Genomic DNA, 26445 nt, shown 5'->3' with positions numbered 1-26445 from the left:
GATCTTCAATCTGTTTCTTTACAAAGTATTGAAACGTACTTTTCTGAAGAAATATGTCACAGAGACGAGGAAAATATTAACTCCTCTCTTGTGAATTCTAGTTTTACCTCCCCAAGAGCTTATTCTTAGAATCATACCAAGGCAGCAGGATCCTTCTCTACGATCACATGCATGCATGTACTAGAAAAACTTCATTGTGTATTATATTAAATTATTAAAGAATTTGGCAAAAACAAGGACATATTAGTGGACAACTTTGAACAAATGGTATCTATTATTTTTAATCAGTTCCATATAATTTCTCTCTTAGATTGTTTTACATGTAAACATCCATAGCACACATTCTGAATCTTTTTAGCTTTCTGTTACGACGTTTTTCCAGAATAAAGGGAGGATATTGAGGTAGATGGGATTATGCTTCCCTCTAGCGGTACCAAGACTGAGGTGGAGGAAAGAAACGAGTCGAAGAAATGTGAAGTCAGAAAATTTGAACGGGCATAGGTTCGATGTCATAACATAGGCCTGATTCTTAGTCATGTGTTTATTACAGATTATGATACTTTGTGCCATTTATATAAACTTTTTATTTTGAACTGTTTTAAAGAGATTATTATCTGAGGCAGTTTCTCAGCTACTTCTCTATCCAGCAAAAATACTGGTAACTTCAACCTCAGACCTCAAGGTTGGCCACAACACTGGGGTAGGAGGTGCTGTGTGCCCAACATGCCGCAATTGTGGGCACATCCAAAGCAGATGGCCCACGTTGCTGGAAAGACGTTTGACCTTCATCGTCTACATTCTCAGAAAACACAGCCCTCGTTGACGTGGAGTTTATTTTTTTTGTATGTGACGTTAGGGACAGAACTTCAAGCATTCACTTAGTTTTACATCTTGCCAGTTAACCCCAAAGTCTATCTAAATTCAGATGATTCTGCTGACTTTAATCAGAAGAGGAAACCCCATATATACGTGGTTGTCTGATTATTCCTTTTACATATATATGCTACATTTGTGCTCTTGATAAAGGTTGTGATTTTCTATAAAACCTTCTAAGGTCATCTTAAAAATTATGTTTAGGATATTGTTTTCACCTGAGATCTAATTGGAATTCCTAAATACCTCCTTTAAGACGTCCACTGTTATTTACTAACTGTATGGCTACGTGTTAACGGCAGTGAAGAGAGGCCTTGCCCTCAGGAGCAAGACTCTGGCAGTACTGAATGCATTTCATGGTACTGTCCCCACATAAATACAAGCAGACTGGAGGCCAATAGAAATATGCTTGATTGCACGAACCTTCTACCTGATGCACAAATGGTTGGACACACGATGCGCCTCACCACATAAGCCACAAAGAGCTGCACTCACCAGTCTCCCCTTGGTTTTATAATGTACACTGAGCAACCCACAAAATAATTCTACTGAATTGGACAGCTGTGCTCCCCCCGCCTTTACTTCTTTTATATGACAACGCCCACTAGGAGCATATCTTAAAGCCAGAATTGCAGAGTGCTTCCTTGCCTCAGTTAAGAGCGAAATAGTGTCACACCATGCCAGTGTTCCTTAAAAAAAAAAAAAAAAATAATATTGTTTCCTTGTTTTTAGGTATCTGGATGGGAACCACTTTACCTTGGTTCCCAAGGAGCTCTATAACTACAAACATCTAACGCTTATGTAAGTAACGTATTGTATTTTTTTCATCTTTGACTTACTCTGTTTCACCAAAGTGGGGGTAGCAAGGGGCAGAAGATTTGGTGGACCTTTCAGATAATATAAATCATTTACAGATAGATGCTTCCCTCCTTCCTTGCTCCTCACGGTTCTGGATCACTAGCTGCATCTTCATTGAGTATCAGTCAGGCAATGGCGCTTCTTAGAGAAAGGGCCTCCTCGATCCAAAGTACAAATATTGAACAAATCTAAGTATCGGAGAACTACAGAAATACAGTACATTTGGATACTTATGATGATGAATATGGGCTATTTTATAACAAGCCAAGAAAAGAAAGAAAGTAATGGCTTTATTCTTGACCTTAAGCAAATGGTTGTGGTTGGTAGTAACTTTTCTGAAAATACATTTTATTAGGCTTGGTTTTGTCATATAAGACATCCTAAGTTAAGTCATGGACTTCCAGTATTCAAATTTAATCTTATAAAATTCATTTTTAATTACACGGTATTTAAATAAACTTGACAAACAGGCTGACATTCTTAGCATGAATTTTAGACTTGGGCTTTTTTTCACTTTGGTTTGATGCCCTTGTAAGATAACATCTTTTTCATAAATGTAAATGATTTTTAAGTGGTAGTACAAGATTATATTTAGATATACCAATATTTCAATCTATTTATATGTGCAATATTTTTTAAAGATTTTATTCATTTATTCATGAGCAACACCAAGAGGCAGGGACACAGCAGGCTCCCTGTAGGGATCCCGATGCAGGACTAGATCCCAGGACCCCAGGATTACCACCTGAGATGAAAGCAGATGCTCACCATTGAGCCACCCGGGCGTCCCATATATGCACAATATTTTCAAAGAGATGTAATGTTACAGTATGTAATGTCACACTTAGAGTAGCCTTGCTAGTAATTGATAAATCTCCTCAAAAAAAAAAAAACTAACAAACAAAAATCAGTAACAGGAGTAAATGTAAAGGGAAATACTTTATGTTTAGTTAGGTCCTATCTGATTTTAGAGTAAATATGGCTGGCTGAGAAGGCTGATTTCTAGCATTCTTAGAATAAGGAGGTTTATTCCTAATTAGTGAATTCCAGAAACGCAAGTCACAGAAAATGTTACACTTTTCAAAGTAAACTTGACCCTAAGAAGGTTGTGATTGGTTAAAACACTGCTCATCATTTTCAATTTCCCTTAAACATGTAAGAAAAACTTTGTAGAATGTGTAGGACTATTTAAATGAAAAGTGATTAAATTAGGAAACAGAGAACATTCCCTAATATGTCTTGTTCTGCCTCTAGTTACTTATTTAATAGCAGCAAGAACTGATTACATACATTTTCTTCTGTTAAATAAACCATTAAATTGCTGCCATTTCCAGAGGGTCACTGCAGCAGAACTGGGTCATTTGTGGGACAGTATCCAGTTATTTAAGACCAGTTTGGAAATGAAAAATGAGAATCTGTAGATCCAAGAATGGCTTTACCAATGATTCATTATGCTACTCTAGGCAAATAAATTTTGCAAATATAGATATGCTTATTTTCTAAATTTAGGGATAGTATTTCAGCAGCTAAGAAGATGGATTATGATGCTCCTATATCATTCCTATCATTTTGCAGGTTGTATAGGTTCATTTTACTGATACTTTGGTTATTTTTAATAAAGGAATGGATAATCTTTGGCTTTTCTGCACCTTACATTTATTTATATATTTTTCTTTAGAAAGAAAAGGAATGTACACAATACAACAATCATAAATTATGTCCTATAATTTTTCATTTATTCATGAATCTTCCTTCCTAAAATGTATTTAGCATTTTACGTTAAAGAAAACTCAGCGAATATATGCCTATCACTATATGACTATGTGGATGTAAACATTCACTAATTTTTTTCTATTGCAAAATTGCCAAAGATATATGATATATATCATGTCATTATATATTCTGTATTATTGTATTGCATTATACGTTACAATATAATTATAGTCAAAATTTGTATTATATGTCATATATGGTCACATATATATTACATGTGATAAAAATAAGATCAAGTTCACCGAATAGACATTATAGCCCATAGTAACAATTACACTTGGCTGTAAGCAGCCATGTAGCGATGGATTTTTTAACCAAAATCCACGTCTCTCTTATCCACTTAGTCATTAAACAGCTATTTGTTGAGGACCTACTGTGTGCCAGTGACTTTGCCCTTTTTCATCATGGTGCTGCAAATGTCATTTAATGCGTTCCTTTAGTTATCAGATTGGACTGTGGGTCCCCGTGGGCCTACATATCAGGGATGATGAAGGATATGCAGCCAACGGAACGTTCAAGAACAAAGGCTTATTTCTCACACATAAAATGTGTCTGTTGTGAGTGGCCTCCACATGTCTCTGCCCCAGGACCAGGACACAGTCACCGGCTGGGGGACATCACAGGTCTGGGACAGGAGCGAGCGGAGGGAGAAATAGGAGAAGGGAGCCCAAGCCCAGCCTAGAGCTTCTGTTCTGATGTGAAACCCGCCCTGGTGCCCACACTTACTTCTCTGGCCAGAGCAAAACATCATCACTTCTAATTTCAACAGGCCAGGGCTTGAATAATTATGAGTACGACGGTCTATCCCCAGGGGTCATCCAGTGTTTTGTTATTTTCGGGTAAAAGCAGCATGTTCACAACACCATTGTAACCGAACAAGAAGAGCTTTGTCTTTCTAAGAATCACTAACCTCTCACCTTCTCAGCTAACAGTATGCTCCATGTGTTTCTTTTCTCTTGTAGAGACCTGAGCAACAACCGCATAAGCACTCTTTCTAATCAGAGCTTCAGCAACATGACCCAGCTCCTCACCCTGTGAGTATGAAAACGTGGTACCAAGTGCTTGTTGACTCACTGGACAAAATGCATATCCTGGGCGCTTGGACATCCCCTCTTAACAAGACAGTCTGCCCTCGAGAAATATAAATCTTGTGGGAGAAACAGACAAAAACAAAAAACCTTGATAAATAAACAACCATAGAATATTATTTAAATTTTTAAATTTAAAAGAAAAAAGTGTTGGGTTCCAGAAAAGGAACAGAGTAATTTACGTTTGTGGATGGGTTGGGAGAGACCCTCAGGCGGCCTGTCACCTGGGGAGGGAACAGGGCACGAGCATCAGCCGGGGTGGGAGGCGTGCCCGACTGTGTCCCTGACCACACCAGCACTAACCAAATGCTGTGCATCAGTATTCCCAATTTGTAAAATGCTAAAACAACCTTTTTCGTAACCGCTTTCTTTTGAAAATGCGTTTGGCCTCTTCGGGATATCTGAGTAAAACCAGCCCACTGTGTCTGCTTTCAGAATTCTCAGTTACAACCGTTTGAGATGTATTCCTCCTCGAACCTTCGATGGACTCAAGTCTCTCCGATTACTGTAAGCATCTTAGGTTCAACAGAATGTCTCGTATCTCAGGGATCTGAGTTTTGGCTCGTGATTTTTAATGATTTAACTGCTTTTTTTGATTCTTGGGTGTTTTCATATCTATACGTTAGGATTTACTACAGATTTGGAAATAGGAAAATTCTTATCTCTTCCTGTATCACTACCCAACAGCTTTTATTTGGGCCTCACCACATTGGTGCCATAGTCATTTATTGGGTAATGGGTAATAGTGAGATGTATGTTTTATAGAGATCCAACTAATTTTGAACGAAATATAGGAAATTTTAATTTCTTTAAAAATTATATAATCAATGAGTACATTTTTTACTACTAACATTATTTTATTTTATTTTTAATTTTTTTTATTTATTTATGATAGTCACACACAGAGAGAGAGAGAGAGAGAGGCAGAGACATAGGCAGAGGGAGAAGCAGGCTCCATGCACCGGGGAGAGAGAGAGAGAGAGAGGCAGAGACATAGGCAGAGGGAGAAGCAGGCTCCATGCACCGGGAGCCCGACGTGGGATTCGATCCCGGGTCTCCAGGATCGCGCCCTGGGCCAAAGGCAGGCACTAAACTGCTGCGCCACCCAGGGATCCCCACATAATTTTAAATATATGAAATGAAACATGATTCCCAATCAGTCTCCTCCCCCAGAATGAACAGTTACAACAGTTTTATGTTGTCATCAGGTCCTCTTATATATGCATTTATTTTTAGATGCTGATATATGTATACACAACAGCTATATACCGTATAAAACCATACATTGGATTTGTTCTTGTTCTGTCCTTGGTTAATTTTTACTTAACAACGTGCTTTAGACTATTTCCATTCCATCATATATAAATATTTCTCAGCTATTTATCTGGTAGAGAATATTCCATAGGATGAGGGAACCGTAGCTTAATCATCCTCATCTTTAACTATCACGTGTTGGGTTTTGGTTGTTTGGTTGGTTGGTGTTGTTTTGTCTTTGAGCGGGGAGGGGCAGAGGGAGAGAGAGAATCATAAGCAGGCTCCACACCCAGCGCAGAGCCTGACACAAGCTCCATCTCCCAGCTCTGAGATCACGACCTGAGCTGAAATCAACAGTCAGACCTTAACCGCCTGAGCCACCCAGGCGCCCCCGCTGTCACGTGATTTGATTCCAGATTTTCATTATTCCATACGGTGCCAGAGTGAATATCCTGCACGTCCATCTTACTGTCAGGTGTACTGTGAGGTACCAAAAGTAACTGTCAGGTTTCCCCCCAAAAACCAAGATTTGTTAGTTTACAAATCTATGCCCCACTGACTGTGTTTTAATAGAGTCCTGCTACGAAGCTCTCTGGCAAATTGTGAACGGCGTTGATCCTTTCACTTTTGTTCTGTGACCGTCAGAGTATCTATCTTAGAGCTCCTATTTCAAAGCACTCTGGCGAATACTGAATAATATTAATAACTGTGACAGATGGAATGTTACTTTCCCTTCCTGTTTTAATTTGAAGTTCCAATAATTAGAGCATTTGTGTCAAATTTTTTAATCAATCATTTGTTTCTTATTCCATGAGCCTGATCATATAATTTCCAATTTTCTGTTGGGTTCCTTGTCTTTTTATTGATATTTATGTCTTTATGCATCGACTTCTGGATTCTAACTTTGCAGGTCTTTTTACAAAAGAGTTAACCCTTGTCTCTTATGTGTGTTGTAAATATGCTCCGTTCTGTTCCTTTTATGTTATTATCTTTCATATTATGGATGTATTTTGTGTCGTCAAAAATGTATCACTCTCTTCCTTTATGGTTTCTGAGTTTTATATGGTGCTTTGAAAGCCTGTCCCATCCTATGTGAATAAAGGGAGCTCTTCTCAATTTTCTTTTCATACATTTTTAGTTTTGTTTTTACATTTAGCTCTTCAGTCTAGAATTGATTTTATGCATATGTGAAGTAGGAACTAACTTTCTGTTTTCCCAAATAGATGTGCAGCTATTCCAAGATTATGTATTAATAAAGAGATCGTATTTTCTGTACCGATGTAAACTGCTTATTGTAAACACAAGTCTCATCCATGAATGAGAATTTTTCTGAACTCTCTGACATGTAAGAAATTTAATATTGCTTTTTTTCCGTTTTTAGTTCATTACATGGAAATGACATTTCTGTTGTGCCTGAAGGTGCTTTCAGTGATCTCTCTGCATTATCACACCTGTGAGTACCTAGTTCGTGAATGTGGGTTTAGGGTCAAACTCTCCCTGGCAAGTGAGTTTGAAACACACAGTCCTTTGTCACACCTTTTATTGTCGCATCATGAGATGTGGTTGGTTCCATCTTTAAAGAAAATGTGAAGATTTTCAATCTCGATACGGGGCTTTCTGCAAGATAGCCTTAATTTGTCCGTCTGGCCCTTACTCTCCATTAGCTAATGGAGTTGAATTCTCTTTGCGTAGCTCAGTGTCTTCCTACAAACATGACTCTCCAACTTCCTGTCTGTGTCTTCTCTGAACGTTCTCCGAGTCTAGAACACCAGCTCCCTTTCAATTCAGTTGGCCCAAACCTTGTATTTCCCAGGTGACATTCTTTTTTTTTTTTTAGTGATTTTTTTAATAAATTTATTTTTTAGTGGTGTTCAATGTGCCAACATACAGAACAACACCCAGTGCTCATCCCATCAAGTGCCCCCCTCAGTGCCCGTCACCCAGTCACCCCACCCCCCACCCACCTCCCCTTCCACCACCCCTAGTTCGTTTCCCAGAGTTAGGAGTCTTCCATGTTCTGTCTCCCTTTCTGATATTTCTCACTCATTTTCTCTCCTTTCCCCTTTATTCCTTTTCACTATTTTTTATATTCCCCAAATGAATGAGACCATATAATGTTTGTCCTTCTCCAATTGACTTATTTCACCCAGGTGACATTCTAAGTGTCATGTCCTTTATGAAGCCCTTCTTGAGTTGCTCAAAGTGGATTCATTTATTTAGCAAATATTAGTCAGCACGGGCTGTGGCACCCTGCAGAAATAGAGATAGATCAAGACGTTATAATAGGTAGGGGAAACTGCTGGTAAAATGTTTTTTTTTTTTTTTTTTTTTTCTTTGTGCTCTGTCTCCTAGCAGCCTGTTTGTATCTCCTTATTTTGGGGAAGTACAATAAAACAACATAATAAAATATGTCATGAATGGAGTCCGAAAAACTCCTTTGGGCCAAATTCCTTAATTCCATTATTTATAGCTGTGCTGTTAAGACCATGGCAAACACGGAAGGAAAATCTGGGGACAGATTTTAGGCTCTAAAATTTGGTTAGGTCAGGGCAGGTCTCGTTCAATAGCAGGCAATATCCATTGCCTGCCAGTCCCCCAGAAATTGCCTGCCATCATATCTCTTGGCTTGTCCTCCTCTCCCAAACCCACTACATCCCGAGAAGATACATTCAGAAGATTGCGAAGGAGGGATGGTCAAAGGATATGCAACAATAGTCATGCTATTATCTGAATGTGCTTTATGGGGCTCTGATAATCACTGTAGGTTTTTGGTACGTGTGTCTATCAGACTCTTTGGTGCCAGCTGTTAATGTCTCTCTCACCAAACGCTAGGGTCCCAGGAGGCAAAGCCTCCACTCCTTCAGGTGTGAACCCCAGCACCTACCTCACAGTCCACACAGGAGACACTCCTGCTCAGAGTCCATGGATGTCTTTGTGTGAGATACAGCGTGGTGAAGCCGCCTAGCTCAGGGGTGCAGGACTCGGTACTGTCTTCCTGTCATCATCAGGAAGAAAGTAGTCACTCTGCTAATATTAGGGTGATTTGTCAGAAAAGGCCTCTGAAGGAAGATGCTGGTTGGGCTAAGCAAAACTGCTCCTTCTGCGAGCACCCCCACTGACGGTAGGAACAGTTTGACTTGTCCTTGCCATGTGTCTGGTTCTGTCATATATTTCTTTTATGCATTTGTTTTTGATTCTCTAGATCATAAAGAGCCCTGCTCCATTTACTTTTTCCACGTGTCCCCGTGCAGAGCAAGGACTTAGCAAATGTCAGTAGAGATGCCATCAAACGACTCAAAAAACATCATTTTGTGCCTTTTTAATTTAAAAGAGAAGCTTGAATCTGAGCATAACGTTCCCCACACTCCCGTTCTTCATGAGAGTTGGACATTAAAGCTGCTACAGTATAAAGTATTACGGTTTTACAAGTATATTTTGGGACTTTCCTCATGAAAGAACACGATGAATTTTGCTTAGACCATAGACCTAGAAGCATTACTAATCACAAGTTAATTAAAAATCGGAATTAATCCATTTTTAAATGCCACTGTATGCATCTGCTACTTGTGCCAGGCTTGACAAGTTTACAAAACCCACAGGTTACCTTCTCTGGCCTCAGTTTCTCCATCTGTAAGACAAATTTATTAATACTATTGACCTCTTAGAGTTGCTATTTAGGATTAAAGGAGGTCGTTCATATAAATGGCTCAGCAGCACAGTCCCTGCATTTCAGTGCTATGACTATTAGCTATCTTTTTTGTTTTCCATCACTACTATTGCTTAGGGGAGTAGGAACCAAAGTTCTAACATAAAGGACGTTATAAAGGGACAGACATCTAGTGAAGGTCCAGATCCACTCTGGTGAACTAGCTCTATGCATCTTTATTATTATTTCATATCCCCTCTTTTTTAAAAAGATTTATTTACTTATTTATTTATTTGTTTATTTATGAGAGAGGAAAAGAGCCTGAGCAGGAGGGGAGAGACTCTTAAGCTGACTCCCTAGTGAGTGCAGAGCCTAATACGGCCCTTGGTGTCAGGACGCCTGAGCCAAAACCAAGAGTTGGAGGCTCAACCAACTGGGCCACCCAGTCGCCCCTTGTACCCTTTCTTATCTCTGTGCCTTCACACTTACTGATCCTTTACCCTGAAACATCCTTCCCAACCTTTCCCATCTCCTTGAATCTACCTGTGTAAAAAGCTCAGGCTTTTAACCACCGGTCTCCCAAAAAAGTTACCCTCTGTTCAAGGTCACCTTGTAAATACTTTTGCTGTAGCACTTCTAATGCAAATTTTGTGCGTGTTTGAGTTTGTGCCAGTCACCTTCCCAGAAGCAGTACTTTGGGGTTAAAAATAACGTGGTATTTGTAGTTGGGTCCTGGAGACCTGGCATAGTGATCGGGTCCTCCAAAAATAATTAGTGAATGAGGGAGAAGTTATTAACCTGCGTGGTGGGGGTGGGCTTGCGCCCAAAATGAGCCCATCTTTGCAAATACGAGAACATCTTGTGGAGCCCAGGTAAATTTTAAGGCCAGTGACAACCCCCTGAGTCTCAGCTGCATATAATTCAGGAAAAATGGGAAATCCCCGATGTGTACGTTTTCTTCTAAATTGTTATCAATTAAAAAAAATTGTTATCAATAACTCCATAGGGATTTTTCTACTGAGCATCACTTTGAGTTCTGTTCCTTTAGGAAATAACAAGACATCCATACTGTGTGTGTGTATGTGTGTTTGTGCTATTGTTTTCCAGAGCAATCGGAGCCAACCCCCTTTACTGTGATTGCAACATGCAGTGGTTATCGGACTGGGTAAAGTCGGAATACAAAGAACCCGGGATTGCTCGCTGTGCCGGCCCCGGAGAAATGGCAGATAAATTATTACTCACGACTCCCTCCAAAAAATTTACATGTCAAGGTACGGTTTTCTAACCACTTTCACTTCTGTAAATAAATTTAAGGAAATCGCTGTATCAATTTAAAAAGGAAACCACTGCTGCGAGGCTTCGAAGGTAGAAGCAGAAAGCCCCTCACCAGTACCTCCTGGCGCCACCCACGCGTGCACAGCCCTGAGCGGTCACCTGAGGAGCCCAAGTAGAGAACCTGGCTTCTCAAATAGATTGCAGGAGTCATTAGTGGGAAATGCCTCTTAAGTTTTCTTTAAAATGTACGGAAAAATGAAGAGTACACGATTTCTGGAACTTTCTCTCATAGCCTCTAACACATCAAATATTTTGCTTTTGCCTTATCTGAACGTGTGTGCCCTGCTCCTAGGGCTGCCAGGGCCCTGTGGCTTCCTGATGCCAGGTAAGGGGAAACGAGCCCTCCCGAGCGTTCAGGCCAAACCTTCTGACTCACCTGCTGTGTTGATGGGGGTGTCCCTTGCTTGTCTGAATCCCTTTCTTTTCCCTGTGTTTCATGTATTTGCGGATTCTGAATAGTGCCTTAGTAACAAATGCTTTTTTTTTTTTTCTATGTGTCCAATATAGAGAATCTAAATAGAATGTAAATGATAACAGACCTTGTATTTCCACAAGAACTGAAATGACACGCTACTCACAATACCTAGAAAATATTGAACTTTTTTTTTCAGTTAACTTTGTTTTGTATATAAAACTAAATCGTAGCTATCATGGACCTTAGAGAAGCGCACAGTACGATCTTGCCTTCCAAGGCTTGCAAACCTAGCCGAAGAGATAAATTGTCCACACCTGGGCATTTTAGGTAGAAAAAAAAAAAACATCTGGGGGATCCCTGGGTGGCGCAGCGGTTTGGCGCCTGCCTTTGGCCCAGGGCGCGATCCTGGAGACTCGGGATCGAATCCCACGTCGGGCTCCCTGCATGGAGCCTGCTTCTCCCTCTGCCTGTGTCTCTGCCTCTCTCTTTCTCTCTCTGTGACTATCATGAATAAATAAATAAAATCTTAAAAAAAAAAAAAAAAAAAAACATCTGGGGAGGTCGTACTGTGCAGTGGGGTCATGGTGTGCATTTCTAGCTTTACGTTTCAGTGGTTAGATAACCTGACTTTAGTGGCTTAACCAGCTCATGCCTCAGTTTCCTCATGTGTAAGCACAGATGATGATAGTACATACTTGAAAGTGTTACTGTTGAGATTAAAAAAGTTACTACGTGTGAAATTAAAAAAAAAAAAGTAAAGAAAATGCCGATTGTCACAGAAACAGAACAGAATGTTAGATTGCAGGGATTGAGGGATGCGGGAGATAGAGGAAATGGAGAGATAGAGGTTAAAGAGCACAAACGTTGAGTGGTAACAGTAAGTTCCAGGGACGCCCGGGAGGCTCAGCGGTTGAGCATCTGCCTTCGGCTCAAGGCATGACCCTGGGGTCCTGGGTTCAAGTCCTGCATTGGGCTCCCCGCAAGGAGCCTGCTTCTCCCTCTGCCTGTGTCTCTGCCTCTCTCTCTGGGTCTCTCATGAATAAATAAATAAAATCTTAAAAAAAAAAATAAAAGGAATAAGGCCCAAGGATCTAATGTCCAATGTGGTGAGTATAGTTAATACCCCAGTATCACGCTGCACACTTGCCGAGAAGCCTTCTCACCACACGCACGCAGAGGTTAACTGCGGGAGGAAGTGGAGGTGCTAGACACTTTGACCTTATTGATCCTTCCACGGCGTATGTGACATCACGTCACCACATCGTACCTTTTAAATATATGCAGCTGTATTTGTGGGTCGCTCCTCGGTACAGCAGGGGGAAAACTTAGTTGAATTAGTGTGTGCAAAACACATTACCCCACACCGAGTAAGCGCTCCGTGTAGGTTGCCTGGCAGTGTTACCGTCATGACCTTTCAGAACACCAACCAAGCCACGATATAGGACACGCAGTTTTACTGATCAAAGGAGGAGTTTCCAAAAACTACACTCCCTTGAAGCCTTTTTTTTTTTTTTAATGGCATCTGATGTTTTTTCATAGCCATAAATGGCCGCAAATGATGTCACTTGCAGCACATTGTAAATACTGACATTTTGAAACTAAACTCTTGCAGGGGCTCCTGGGCAGCTCAGTCCATTAAGTGTCTGAGTCTTGATTTCAGCTCAGGTCGTGATCTCAGGGTCGTGAGATCGAGCCCCGGGTCAGGCACCGTGCTGGGCGTGGAGCCTGCTTAGGATTCTCTGTCTCCCCCTCTCCCTCTGCTCCTCGCCCTCCACACCCTTAACGAAAACAAAACAACTCTTCTATTCTTCTTCTAAATGCATTTGATGGAATTTAAAAGTCAGCCAATTTATTTATTTTTTTAAATGTCAGAGCTAATTTAAAAGAGACAAAAACAAGATCCTCTTTAGATTTCACATTGTTCTTTTTTTCCTTGAACTTCTGTTTTTCTCCTCGAGTTTCTATTTCCAGTACCTCAGCAAATTGTCTTATTTTTTGCTCCAAAAGTATCTATAGAATTTGAATTTTTAAGATGTCCTGCCACCAAAAGTCTTTGAGTCTTTAAATTTTTTCTTAAAACTGAACTGCTGTTAATACTCATGCACCGTTGCTTGGGATGGCATAATTATTTATCAACGTGTTAATGTTTTTTATTAAAAATTGAAAGTACAGTTTTCTTGGAAGTGCCTCTCTGGGATTATGTGCACTGATTTCAAGAGGCTTTGCAGATCACTGACATTTCAAATTATTCTTTTGTAACCACAGGTTACAAAATATCTTTGGGGGCAGTGCCCCACAATTCCTGGTGTCTGGAAAGGCATCTCGTTGTTTTAGAAAGTGGAGGACATTGTCAAGTGGGAGATGGGGACAGAAACTGGCACTAAAACTTTCTCTTAGGCATTATCATTGGGCAGATGTGTTTCAGAAAGATTATATGGAGAAGTTGAGAAACTATAAAGTGATTTTCTTATACTTCTCCTCGCCCAGGGATACATGCTCTCCATTCTGAAAAATGCTAGTGCTTACCTATGTTTCTCAACGTTGAGAGTTCCCTGGAGATACTACTTTAAGAAATGTTTCATGATAATATAAATTTGAGAAAAGCTACATACTTATATTCAATTCCCTGAGGGTCATCGTTCACAATCATTTATTAAATGTCCTCAGAAGCCCGACATGTACAACAAACATACGCACGTACATAAATGACTGCTTAACTCAAGATATAGCTAACTGATTTGACCTTTTTTCCCCTTTAACAGCATCTTGTTTAGTTCTTAGTGTGGCATGATTGGAAATAGGCTTGAGGGAAAACGGATCTGGATCAGGGATGCCTGGTACAACTTTCTGCAGTGGTAAAATTGTTGCATATCTGTGCAACTACAGTAGTCACTGGCCACGCGCGGTTGCTAAGAGGTAGCTGATGCAACGGAGGAAGTGAATTTTTAATTTTATTAAGTTTGACTTTAATGGGAAAGAATCAGGTGCAGCCACTGGCTACCATGCTGGATAGTGTGGTTGCTACAAAAGCTCAGAGGAGGAAACTGTGTCAGAGGAGAGTGGCTGTGAAAAATTTAGTGCAAGTGCATCTAACTAAGCCACTTGTTGGGGCAGGCTGTCAGGTGTGAGCACGGTGCTCCCGGAGCAGAGCCATATTGTAGGAAAATGCTGGAACTGTGCTATTCATCTCAAGTCAACAGGTTGCATGTATTTCCAGCTGTACCCTAAACTAGATAGCGGACCGCAGAGGGTGTAGGGCAGGCGACAAGAAGTGTAGACATTCAGAACTCAATAAATAGATTGTAATTGCATTTAGCAGACTTTAAGATTTACTTGGTTTTTCTATAACTCAATGTACTTTTAGAGTGATAGCGGACATTGAAACTTATCATGCCCTCGGCCAGCATATTTCGCTATTTGTCAAAATATTGCAAAGTTTCATTGTCTTATTAAGATTCTGCTAGTTGCCAATTTATGACAGTTCAGGCTGCATCTTCACTGCTGCTACTACCACTACTACTACTCTACTACTACTACTACTACGACGACTACTACTATTACGACTAACAGCTTATATCGAATGGTTTGCATTATGCTGAGGATCTGACTTAAATCCTTATCTACTGTAATCTTTATATCACTCCTAAAGTAAGTACCGCTCTTTCCCCATTTGGGAGATGAAAATATTATAATTTAGAGAGATTAGATAATTTGTTCAGAAGCACTCAGCTGCTAAGTAGCCAGAATTTTTGATTCACTGACCCCCAGTGTTTACCACTGAAGTTTACTTTATAATTTTCAATGAAAATATTCTCAAAACAAATCATCAATGTAAGTAAGAGCGCCATTCTACTATTGAAACATACTTGGAAAATGAACGTTTTGAACCACTTTCATGTGCGTTGCTAGAAATAGTTATTCATAATAAGTGTGTTGGTAGAAGGCAAAGTACTCTAATCTACTAATTAAAATAATTCACTCTAAGAAATCTACTGAGTTTTTGAGCTAACATGCCTTATGAGCTTGAAAGCAATAAAATGACACTTCTTTAAATATTTTATAGTTTGAGTTTTTAATATTTTAACTTTTCCCATAGTTATGCCAGTTTAATATGTTTAATTTTATTCATGGAAATCATGTAAGTGCATGCTCCTAATATTAAGATTTGTAAATATGTAATTTCAAATTACAGCAGGAAGATGAATATCCTTTAATTGAAGATGTGTTTATATAGCTATATATAAATATAATTTAAATGTTTTCTCTGCTAGGAAAGGCTAGGCTATTATTTTGAGCAATATATTCAGTTAACAGTTTTTATCCTACATTTTTCAGAGTACTTTCTTTATTGTATAATATAGTTTCGGGGTACAATAGAAATAAATAAACTGGATGAAATAGATCATCAGAGAATATTTAACACCTGAAAAAAAAAAAAAAAAACACCTGGGTTAGAACACTCTTGAGTGGGAAGTAAATGGTCATGACTTTTCTTCATAACCCAAATGTCCAGTCTTCATCTTTTAAATATCAGATGATGCTAAAATGGTCAAGGAGTTGGTAGTAAAGCAGAGATTTTTGCCCTCCCCACGAAATGCAGAATATTGTTAATTTCTGAGAACTTCTTTATTGCTCTTGGCTCAGAAAGGTTTAGCTACATAGACGACTAAGTTGTTCACTTTTAATTTGACAGACATTTACTAAACACTTACATGTGCCAAAGAATGAACAGTCTGGTGAAAATGAATGATATGTTCCTTCTTTCATTCACCGGATGTCATGTGAGTTCCTGTTACGCACCAGACGCAGTTCCAAGGAATTGAGTCTCTAGTTCGTGCCATAAACAGGACGTAGAAAGATGTTGGTCTTCACAGAGTTTATATTCTACTGATACATTTAAACAGATAATCTCAAAACAATATGGAGATTTGACAATAGAAACATAGGTATAAGATACTAATAACATATATCCAGACCAAACAATCATGGGGTTGTAATGGATACCTCCAGGTCCATCAGGGCTTCAGGAGATTCTGATAGTGAGTCAAAAGGAACTTAGATAAAGGATCAGAAAACCTGGAACCTTTTCATGTCTTAAGATTACCAACAATGCATCACCACATTAATAATGTCTTCCACTAATTTTCTATGTTAAGATTCCTCTAGGTTCCAGAATTCCTTGGGGAAATTCCACATCTCTCAGCAGTAACATTGTAATACTATCTCCCCCCCCCCCCCCCCAGCAAGATCAACATCTTCCTTTTAGGGAAGTTCTTGACAATCCTGAGATCTTTGTTTTGTGTCTCAAAATTACTGGTTGATCCTGTCCTTAGTCATTTAGGCAGTTAAATAATACAGCCTAGAGGTACCTGGGTGCCTCACCCAGTTAAGCATCTGGCTCTTGATTTTGGCTCAGGTCATGATTTTGGGGTCCTGGGATCGAGCCCTGCATCGGGCTCTGCGCTCAGTGGGGGCGCCTACTTGGGATTCTCTCCTTTCCCACTCCATCTCCCTCTGCCCCTCTCTCTCTCTCTCTTTCTCTCAGATAAATAAATAAATCTTTAAAAATTTTAAAATTGTAATAATATAGCCCAAACTAGAAGCAATGAAAAATTAACTAGATCCATTTTGAAGTAATACTTAAAATTTGATCAGATCCTTTTTACATTTTCAGATTTATTACCACCAGCACATAATTATAATTTTGAAATAAGCTTAGCTTTTTTGGGATTATGAATTGCTCACTGGCCAAGGAAAACATTCAGGTTTGTACATAGTTACTTGCCAAAAGCACCATCTTTAAAAAACAAGCAAGGACTATTTTTCTGTTTTCTTTTTTTCTTTTTTTTTTTTTTTAACAAGACTCTTTTTCATTATACTTTTGAAAACTTAAAACACTGGGAAATTTTAACAGACATTAATTTTAATAGGGGATGAGAACCAGCAATTCATATTCTGTTCTTAAATATCATACATCCATATTCAATCTATCATAAAATCCCATAAAATAATTATTATTGTTCTTTTCCATTCCATTGTGACTCCAGAACATTTATTGGCCTGAGGTCCCATATATATATACCAAATAGCCAAGCCTAGTGATTCCAGAGATGGCATTATGCAGCCTTTATGTTTTTATTAAATCATTTATGCAACTCAAATTTATAAGACCTTAACCCCCTATCATGTGTCAGCCATCTCCAACCCTACAGTAAAACTACAAGAATTCCAGCGATTTCCATCTTGCCAACTTCAGTGGCTTACTTTTAGTCATCTTTGTTTTTTGTCTTAGACATTGAGCAATACTGCTCTTTTTTTGTTTGTTTGTTTTTGTTTAAAGATTTTGTTTATTTATTCATGAGAGACACAGAGAGGCAGAGACATAGGCAGAGGGAGAAGCAGGGTCCCTGCAGGAAGCCTGATGTGGGACTCGATCCCAGGACCCCAGGATCACGCCCTGGGCCAAAGGCAGATGCTCAACCACTGAGCCACCCAAGTGTCCCACGAGACTGCTCCTTCTTGTACATTCTCTTTGCTTCCTTCTTCATTCCTTTGCTGACACCTTTTTCTTACATTCTTTAATGTTGATATAGATGAGGTTTTCTCCTACCCCTATTAAATTAACTGATTTCAATACCATGACCATGGCTTTTCTAATGATCTCCAGATTTAATATTTCCATGCACCTAGTGAATTCCTCCCCTGTGTAGGCTTGCAGAAACTTAAAACACATATTCCAAAACCTGCATTTTCATTTCCCACATCCTCTTGCAACTGCATTCTGTAGTTGATATATGCATGTCTCTACTACTGAACTGTAAGTTTTTCCAGAAACTTCGATGTTTCACTTACCTTTGAACTCCCCAGACTTAGCTTACTTCCTGGCATGAAGTAGATCCTCAATAAATATTTGATAAATGAATGACCTAGTGATGGAATGTTGTTAAAAATATGCATTTGATATTAATGCTTAAGAAATGCAGTAATGTAATAGCAAGTGAAGCTTAGAGTTTTGGGGTTTTAAATAAGAACCTTCTTTTAGTTAATTATGCCCAACATCAAATACCCCCTACATTTTTCCTGAGTTGTCTTTGATGTACCTTTGACTTTATACAAGGGCAGTGCTAGAGGATTCTCTTATTTGACTTAGGTTTCCAAGGGATGCCACAATGAAGGCAGACTCTGGGATATAGTTAGAAATTTGTGTCTGGAGCTTTTAGTAATAAATCAAAGTGAGAATGCAATTCTCAGTGGGTGGCGATATTGGTGTCAGGTGCATAGCGAGTGATTTCCGTCCAGTAAGCAAGTCTGCCTACAAGCTTTAATGGATTTGAGGTCCAGCAGTTTGTCTGTTAAAGATTAAAGTAACTGGCAAAGACAAATTGTTAACCAAACTTTTGGCTCATTTTCCCTTTGAATTATTAAGCTAAACACACTTCCAATCCATACAGCTGATGCTGGAGGGCTCTCTTAAGTCCAGACCAAGTCTTAAATCACCCTAGTTATCCTAGACTGCCCTCCTTCATTTCAGGGACATAGTAAACATGTATAGTCCTTTTTTTTTAAAGATCTTTATTTATTTATTCAGTAGAAACACTGGGAGAGAGGGAGAGACACAGGCAGAGGGGGAAGCAGGCTCCCTGCAGAGAGCCTGATATGAGACTCGATCCCAGGACCCTGGGGTCACGACCTGAGCTGAAGGCAGACGCTCAACCACGGAGCCCCCCAGGTGCCCCAACATCTGTATTCCTGAAACTAGATTTATTTTTTTTTGTCCTCTGTGGCTCACATCTTACAAAGGCTAATGTGCTGGCAATAATTTAAAATTTCTTGAGACTAAACTTAGGGCAGGTGGAAAGATTGAAGATTGGTGAAGTTGTATCAGCAAGGAAGCTGCAGTTCCTTGCCAAGCAGCAGTGTAAGAACAAAAACTCTCCTCCTTAACGTTGCAGTGTTCCTGGTGGCTGTGCATGCCAAATTTGCAACCCTGGTTGCAGTCCTTCAACACATAAAATCATTAATGCTGGGTGTTGTTACCCAGTGAATAATGATCGCTCAGTGCCCCCTGCCATTCCTCCATGATTCTGATAATTATAGTCCCTACAATTTTCCCAAATTTCAGCACCTCCTGGCACGGACAGAAGGTGCTCAGTGAAACCTGTAATGAATGAATACATAGCAAGTTCTAGTTTGCCTTAGTCAGTGTTAAAATTGGAGCAAACAAGCAGAGGAAGATTTCCTTTCTCCTTCCAGGTAAACCACCCATGTTCCTTTCAGCTGCCTACCTTCTTTGGAAGCCTCGGGAAGACGGTCTGAATTTGGCTGGGGTTTCTGTGCTTGCTCTCACTTTACTCTGTACTCAAAACTCAGTATCCTTTCATTTAACACTGAAAGCAACCCATTGAGACGACCACCACTACTCTAACTCCACACCCGTACTAACGAATCGGGCTTACTAGTTTAGCTTGATGGACCTCAGACCCTCTGTCCAAGACTGCTTGTGTTACAATAAGGGTCTTGTCCAATTCCTCTTCCTGGACATCTTCTTTCATCTGAGAATAATTAAGTGTGCAAAATTCTATATGTGCTGGTTTTCCCCTAAAGAGCCGTCTTCAGCATCACTCTTTAGCTCTGATATCATCTCCTTGTTATAGAAATGGATTAAAGATGTCGATCCCCTTGAATAAGAATTTTGCAGAAAAGGACCTCAGAGAAAGTATCCTGGGTAGAAAATAAATCACAAATTGAAGGCAAAAAAAGAAAACGGAAGGTAGACTTAGAAGAGGAACGATATACTGGTGGGAAGATGAATGAGAGGAGAGAGCCAGATACAAGGGATATAATTCTGAGGGCCTAGTAGATAGAAATGAGCAGATTTAGATAAACCAGGTGGGCATGAAAATCACACTATAGGAAGGATATTTAGTTTGGGAGAATCACAATCTAAATAAGAAAATGAAATAAGTAAAAATAAATAAGAATCATATCACTTGTAAGGTATTTGGGGGATATTAGACACTATTTGGAATTGCTGTATCTCACAAACATCTTTTGAATTACCTCACACTCAGGAACTAGAAATAAGAAATTATCTTTGAGAAATGGACTTTAAAAGAAAGGTTTGAAAAAGGAGAAGCGGATAGAGTGGTAGCTGGAGTAGTCAACTTTATGAACCTGAAGAACTTAGAACTCAGTGTGTTATTTTATTTTATTTTGTTTATTTTATTTTTAAGATTTATTTATTTTTTTGTAAAACACACACAGAGAGAGGCAGAGACACAGGCAGAGGGAGAAGCAGGCCCCATGCAGGGAGCCTGATGCGGGACTCCATCCCGGGTCTCCAGGATCACGCCCTGAGCCAAAGACAGACACTCAACCCCTGAGCCCCCCAGGCGCCCCAGAACTCAGTATTTTAGAACTATAATCCCAATTCTGATGCCACCAAAACAGTTTGCAGCTTTAAGAAATATATTGGGAAAAGCCAGCGCACATGGGAAAGGCTGTTATTTTGATTCCTTTATCTAAACTGAATATATATGAGGGGACAATGATCTCATTTGGTTTGCCCATAAGAAATTCTAGGTAATGAAAATAGTTGAGCAGGATTAATTATATAGGAACCCAAATTTGTCCCTGGGGGAAAAAAAAACTGGAAAAATTAGTGCTTATTGGAGAAATTAGTGCTTATTGATTAACATATTAGATACAGTTCAGTGGATATGTATTAAATCTTGGCTCTGTGCTAAAACAGTCTCCTTCAGCCTGGCAGTGTTGTTATCTCCATCCTCTGTTACATGCTTCAAGATGTTTTTAATTGTTTTTCTTGAAACAATTTCTGGCTCCTCATCTAAACAATCAAGTGTAATTTTTGAAGAATGTCACATTTCCACAGAATAAACAACACAACTGCCAACCCTAAACTCCTCTATTCAAACCACAGTCTTAAGAGGTTTAAAGCACAGAAATAGACCACGAGGCAATCTTCCTCAAGGTCTTGGGAAGTGGCCAGATGAGTGTTTATAGTCCTCATATTTGCTGATGTTCTGTTTTGCTTGTGCACATTCTTAGCTGTTTCCCCCTGTGGCTTTTTTCCAAATGAGATTCTTCTTTCTTCTACCCTAGCCAAGTGCCCACTACTTCCTTTTCTGTTGCTGATTTCAGGCATGATAAGGTTGGCCAACACAGGGCTATTCATGGTGGGGTGTTATCTTAATTCAACTCCTTGCTTTAACTAACTGTCAGCACTTATTTCTCCAGGGTGCTTAATAGCTAAATTTATTTAATAAACAAGTCAGGGCGGGGGTGAGAAATTAAATGTCTCTGAGCATCCCTTTGGTATTAATCCCAGCAATCTCCCAGCTGTGATTTGATAGAAAAAGCTGCATTCGTTACTCTGGTTACCAAGGGGAAATGCAGGGGACACTGGCAAGGTCTCCCTAGTGACGGAGGTGTCACTAGAAGTACCCGCCACCCCTCTCCATTGATAAAGTCATTCCCCAGACCTGTCGTCCATTTCCCAGCGGCTTAAGAAGAAACAAAATAATTTCTTAAGAAGAAATTATTTTGTAGAAATAATTTAGGGTTCTTGTTAATAGAAAAAACTGACCGATACAGAACACTCTCTTCCTTCGGATTTTATTCCAAAGCCATTATGTGAGTGTGTTCTGGTATTTTCTAGGGTCAGGGAGTAAGCACATAGATATGAAGAGTCCTGAGGCCTACCGTGATGACTCACATTTTCTTTCTGTTCCCGTCACTAACCCCGTTACTCACAAACATACACTCTAACCTGTAGAAGAATTCGATGAGAGCAGACGTTTTGGGGTAGAGGGAGGTACCTCAGAACGTTAGGTCAGGGAGAGTGGGAAGAGGGGCAAGCTGACAGTCAACTCAGATAGCTTCGCTGGAAGTTACGTGGGATGAAGCGCTCAGCTGGAATGATCGCTGCTTGCTCCAGCGGGGATGAAGAACTACTGAGATGAGGCTGAGGACAGAAACATCATTAACGTTTGTGTTACTAGATAGTTGAGTTTGATATGTGTCATCTATTTGATTGACGTCTATATTTGATTTTATTTGATTGACAATATATGACATATATTTGGTATATGTCACCCTGATTCTGTCCTCATCGGTTGCCAAGAGGCAGTCTAAGGAGCTCTCAAAAATACGGACGCACGTAGCATCGGTGGAACGTAATTTTATCGAAGACAGTACAATTTCCGCATTGTTAGCCATTTATGGGATGAATATGTGCAACCAAAGGAAAGTGGCTGCAAATGAATCTGCCTTTAATCTAAACCTTTCATGGATCAGGAGGTTTTTTTTTTTTTAAAGCGTGTATCCCAAAAGGTGAGATCGCAAGTGAAGATTATGTCTACGGTATTTCCTTTGTGGAGGGGAAGAGACAGAAATCTCACCTATCACAGGCCTGCGCTAATGTGTCACCACACTGAACCGAAGGGATCTGAGGGGGAATATGATGGAAATTACATTTTTGGTTTATTTCCAGTGCACCGTGTTCTATCTCCTGTATGGAAAGAACACTACTGAACTAATGATAGCCAGGCAGGTGCATACTGTTGTATTTTTAATTGCACTGACATATTTCTATTTATGCATTGAACTTGCCCGCACATGCCCCAACACCCGCTCCCCCAGACGGACCCACACGAAGTCCTCTTTGGGATCAGTGGTGTGCTCGTCCATGCAAGTGGGCTAAAGTTAAGGTGCAGGCAAACCACAGGATGCATCCACACAGGCTAGTTGGCCCATGAGGGGATTGACCTGTGATATGGGCATCACTACCGTCGGATCCGAACCACTTAGGTTCACAGTCCGTAGTCCCGCTCTGACACCGGGCACTCTCACCAGACCTCAATGAGGTGCTCTCCTGTTGCATTCTTGAACATTATCTGATGATGCTAATTTTGGTTTTATTCATGGAAGAGAAATACATATAGATATGTGATCAACACTTTTCATACAAAATCTGCTATATTAAGGCATTTAAATAATTCAAGAGAACTGAAAACACAAAGCATCGGTTTCTTATATTTTTTAATTAATTTTCAGGTCCTGTGGATATCAATATTCTAGCTAAATGTAATCCCTGCTTATCAAACCCATGTAAGAATGATGGCACCTGTAACAATGATCCAGTCGACTTTTATCGCTGTACCTGTCCCTATGGTTTCAAGGTAAGTAGAACCTTTTGAGGGAGCCATGGTCTGAAAACACAACTTTCTTTGGTGGGTCCTCATTATTCTGTTGTGTTTTCTCAATGTACTGAGATCTCCTCTGTTTACTCTTGACTTGACTTGGCCATTCCTTCTCCAGGGGCAGGACTGTGATGTCCCAATCCACGCATGCATCAGTAACCCGTGTACACATGGAGGAACTTGCCACTTAAAGGAGGGAGAAAAAGATGGATTCTGGTAGGTCACTCATCTAGAATATTCTTTCTGAAGCGTTGGAGCATGAGTAAGCAAACATTCATTTTCCTTTTCAGGTCAAGGGGTATTATTCTTAACGCCGGAAATTTATTTCACAAGAACAATATAGATTAGTCCTTCTCAGAGATACTGTAATATAAAAAACAAGTGGAGAGATTACAGTATTCTCAGCTCAGGATGCTATAAAAAGCAAGAAATGTTTAAGACATGCAGGTGCGTGCATTAGGATTCACGCAGTCAGATGAGGTCAAGACAAAGTAGTAGTTCTGTTATGCTAATTAATAGCCAGGGGTCTCCTACTTCAAGTCCTGAATTCATCTGTTGCTTTGTGTATTGCTTTAACAGACAGTGTGTAATGATAAGCTGCAGGTCCCACGGAAACAGAAAATTAATGATTCATTTCCAGGCCACAAAATGAGGAGACAAACATGCTGTGAACATTTTTAATCTGGAGTTATTTAATCGTACGGTACAATTACTTCAGATGTATTTCATGAATTATGAAATAGAGTTCTTATAATGACAGTAATCATTTCACCTAAGAGTGTTAATCTACTGCAAAGCTTGTTAGAAATACCACTTCTTATTATAAAAATTCCTCAGCTCTGCGTTCCGTTATGAAATGGTCGCGTTTCCAGTACGACTACTCCCCAAGATTATTCTGATACGTATCGAGGTGAAGTATATGATGTTTTTATTGTCATTGAAAAACTATATTTGTTGAGACTTGAAGAGAACGTGTACACTTTATGGTGACAAGGAAGATGTAATTTAATTTTCATATTTTTTGTTTTGAGATGTGGAAGACATTACAGCCGTGGTAGGAGATAGTGTCATTTTTTTAAGTCAGAATCAGTGCCTCCTCATTTATGAGCAGAGAAGCATGAGTCATTTTATTAGAGCACAAGTTGATATTAAGATATCTAGGGCTGTAAACTTTGCTTGTGTTTTAGAGCTGCGAATACGTTGGATTTATTGACTTACAGCACCATGGGGCCATTTGCCATCTTGTGGCCCACGTAAATTTTCTTTTTAAATTGTTTCTGACTGGATACTACCTTAAATCCATGCTTACTACATGTCATTTAAAAGCATTTTAAAGTTCAGTTTCTTACAGTTAAAACCTCTGTAATTGATGAGAATGTTTAGCTTTTTTTTTTTTTCAGTATTCGGACCATATGACTTTAAAATGCAGCAAGAACATGTCTTTTGCCTTCTCTCCCCTCCTGGCGTTCAGGTGTATTTGTGCCGATGGATTTGAAGGAGAAAATTGTGAAGTCAATGTTGATGACTGTGAAGATAATGACTGTGAAAATAACTCTACGTGTGTCGATGGAATTAATAACTACACATGCCTTTGTCCGCCTGAGTACACAGGTAGGAAGAGCAGGAAATTCTGTGCCGTCAATAGGGTCTCTGTTTGAAAGCATCATTGGCAATGTGCTGTATTTGTGTATTAAGCCATTGTATTATTCAATAACCGGTAGGTGTTCCAAAAATTAGATGCAATGTGAATAACAGCTAAGGAGGGTTTCAGCCAAGCCAATGAAAGACGAAGCAGGCTCAGAACACAGGCATCTACGTAGAGCCACACTCTCCAGCAGAAAAAGAAATGATCGTTCTGAAGTTTTCAGACCACAGTTACGTAACATTTTCACGTAAAGCATTTCTCCCATGCAAACCGACCCACCAATACGTAGGTGAAAAGGGGGCATTTTTTTCACATTGTCAAAACATAATTAGGCATTTGAGATGGCTCGTGTCCATACTTGTGTTTTCCCTTAGTAACTCATGTCCTTCTAAATAAAACATAATCAGGAAGATACTGAGCACTTTGGATAATCATATAATTACCACCTTTTTTTTTTTTCTTTCTTCCTGACATTTCGTATCTGGGGGTGACATATTCCGTTAAGTCTTTCACAGCAGGTAAACTTCCCTGCACAAACCAATTTGCTGTAAAGGCAACATCAAGTTTAGACCTCCCTGTTATGTCAGATTATCTGTTCTGATTGGTTTTGGCGGCTCTGAGTTACAATCTTGTTTCTTAGCAATAAACCACTTCATTTTAATGTTGTTAGAGAAAAGGGGAATGTTACAGATTTTATTTCTAAGAAAAGATGGGGAAGTAGAGTTGTCACTCTATCCAAAATCACCATTCTTATTTTGATGACTATTTTTCCTTAACCCTACACTTGTCTACAATTTTAATACATAGTTAAGAATATCAGAGGGTAGGATAACTGTGTGGATGACTGAGGTTAACATCTCTAAACATGAAAAGATGAGAGCACATCTGTATGATTCACTTTCCCAGGGATTTGTTAGAATAGCATTGAAATTTAAGCTTTTATGGAATACTCAAACTTTGAATTTTAATAAGTACTTTCTTGGTGGGAAAATGCTAGATAAAATAAAAGCATTCTGTTTTGACATCCCAGACCTGTTTGCCTTCAAACCTGTCTTTTCCATGATACGTTTTTTTTTTTTTACACCAGTGAAGCATATCATATGATCTGCTACGTGTCTACTAGAAATCTGAACATGTTGTATCATAATTGTTCCATGATATATGTGGAGCCCTTCGGCCCCTTAGTGGCTAGTTTGAATTCCTCGATATTTCCCATTAATAGAGGATAGCAAGTATATCCAGTAGGTCTCCATTCTCACATGGTTGGGGAGTTTAGATGCCACATAACTTTCACATTTGCACTCACATTACATGTGTCACACCTCCAAGACTTGCCA

The 26445-nt window shown here is 39.5% G+C and overlaps 1 protein-coding gene across 5 annotated transcripts in view; it reads left to right on the top strand.

The window, feature by feature from the left end:
- Nucleotides 1–26445, top strand: part of SLIT2 (slit guidance ligand 2) — a 348857-nt gene that overhangs the window by 281096 nt on the left and 41316 nt on the right. For all 5 annotated transcript variants that reach the window (XM_072809379.1, XM_072809365.1, XM_072809373.1 and 2 more), the window contains 8 exons: nt 1606–1674; nt 4467–4538; nt 5028–5099; nt 7228–7299; nt 10600–10763; nt 23318–23442; nt 23582–23679; nt 24935–25074. In XM_072809379.1, coding sequence (XP_072665480.1) covers nt 1606–1674; nt 4467–4538; nt 5028–5099; nt 7228–7299; nt 10600–10763; nt 23318–23442; nt 23582–23679; nt 24935–25074 — 812 coding nt within the window. The remainder of the gene's footprint in view (nt 1–1605; nt 1675–4466; nt 4539–5027; nt 5100–7227; nt 7300–10599; nt 10764–23317; nt 23443–23581; nt 23680–24934; nt 25075–26445) is intronic.

This window comes from Canis lupus, chromosome 2 (genome assembly GCF_048164855.1).
Source record: "Canis lupus baileyi chromosome 2, mCanLup2.hap1, whole genome shotgun sequence".
Lineage (NCBI taxonomy): Eukaryota > Metazoa > Chordata > Mammalia > Carnivora > Canidae > Canis > Canis lupus.
The sequence above is the reverse complement of the archived record's forward strand: the minus strand, read 5'-3'. Positions and strand labels throughout refer to the sequence as shown.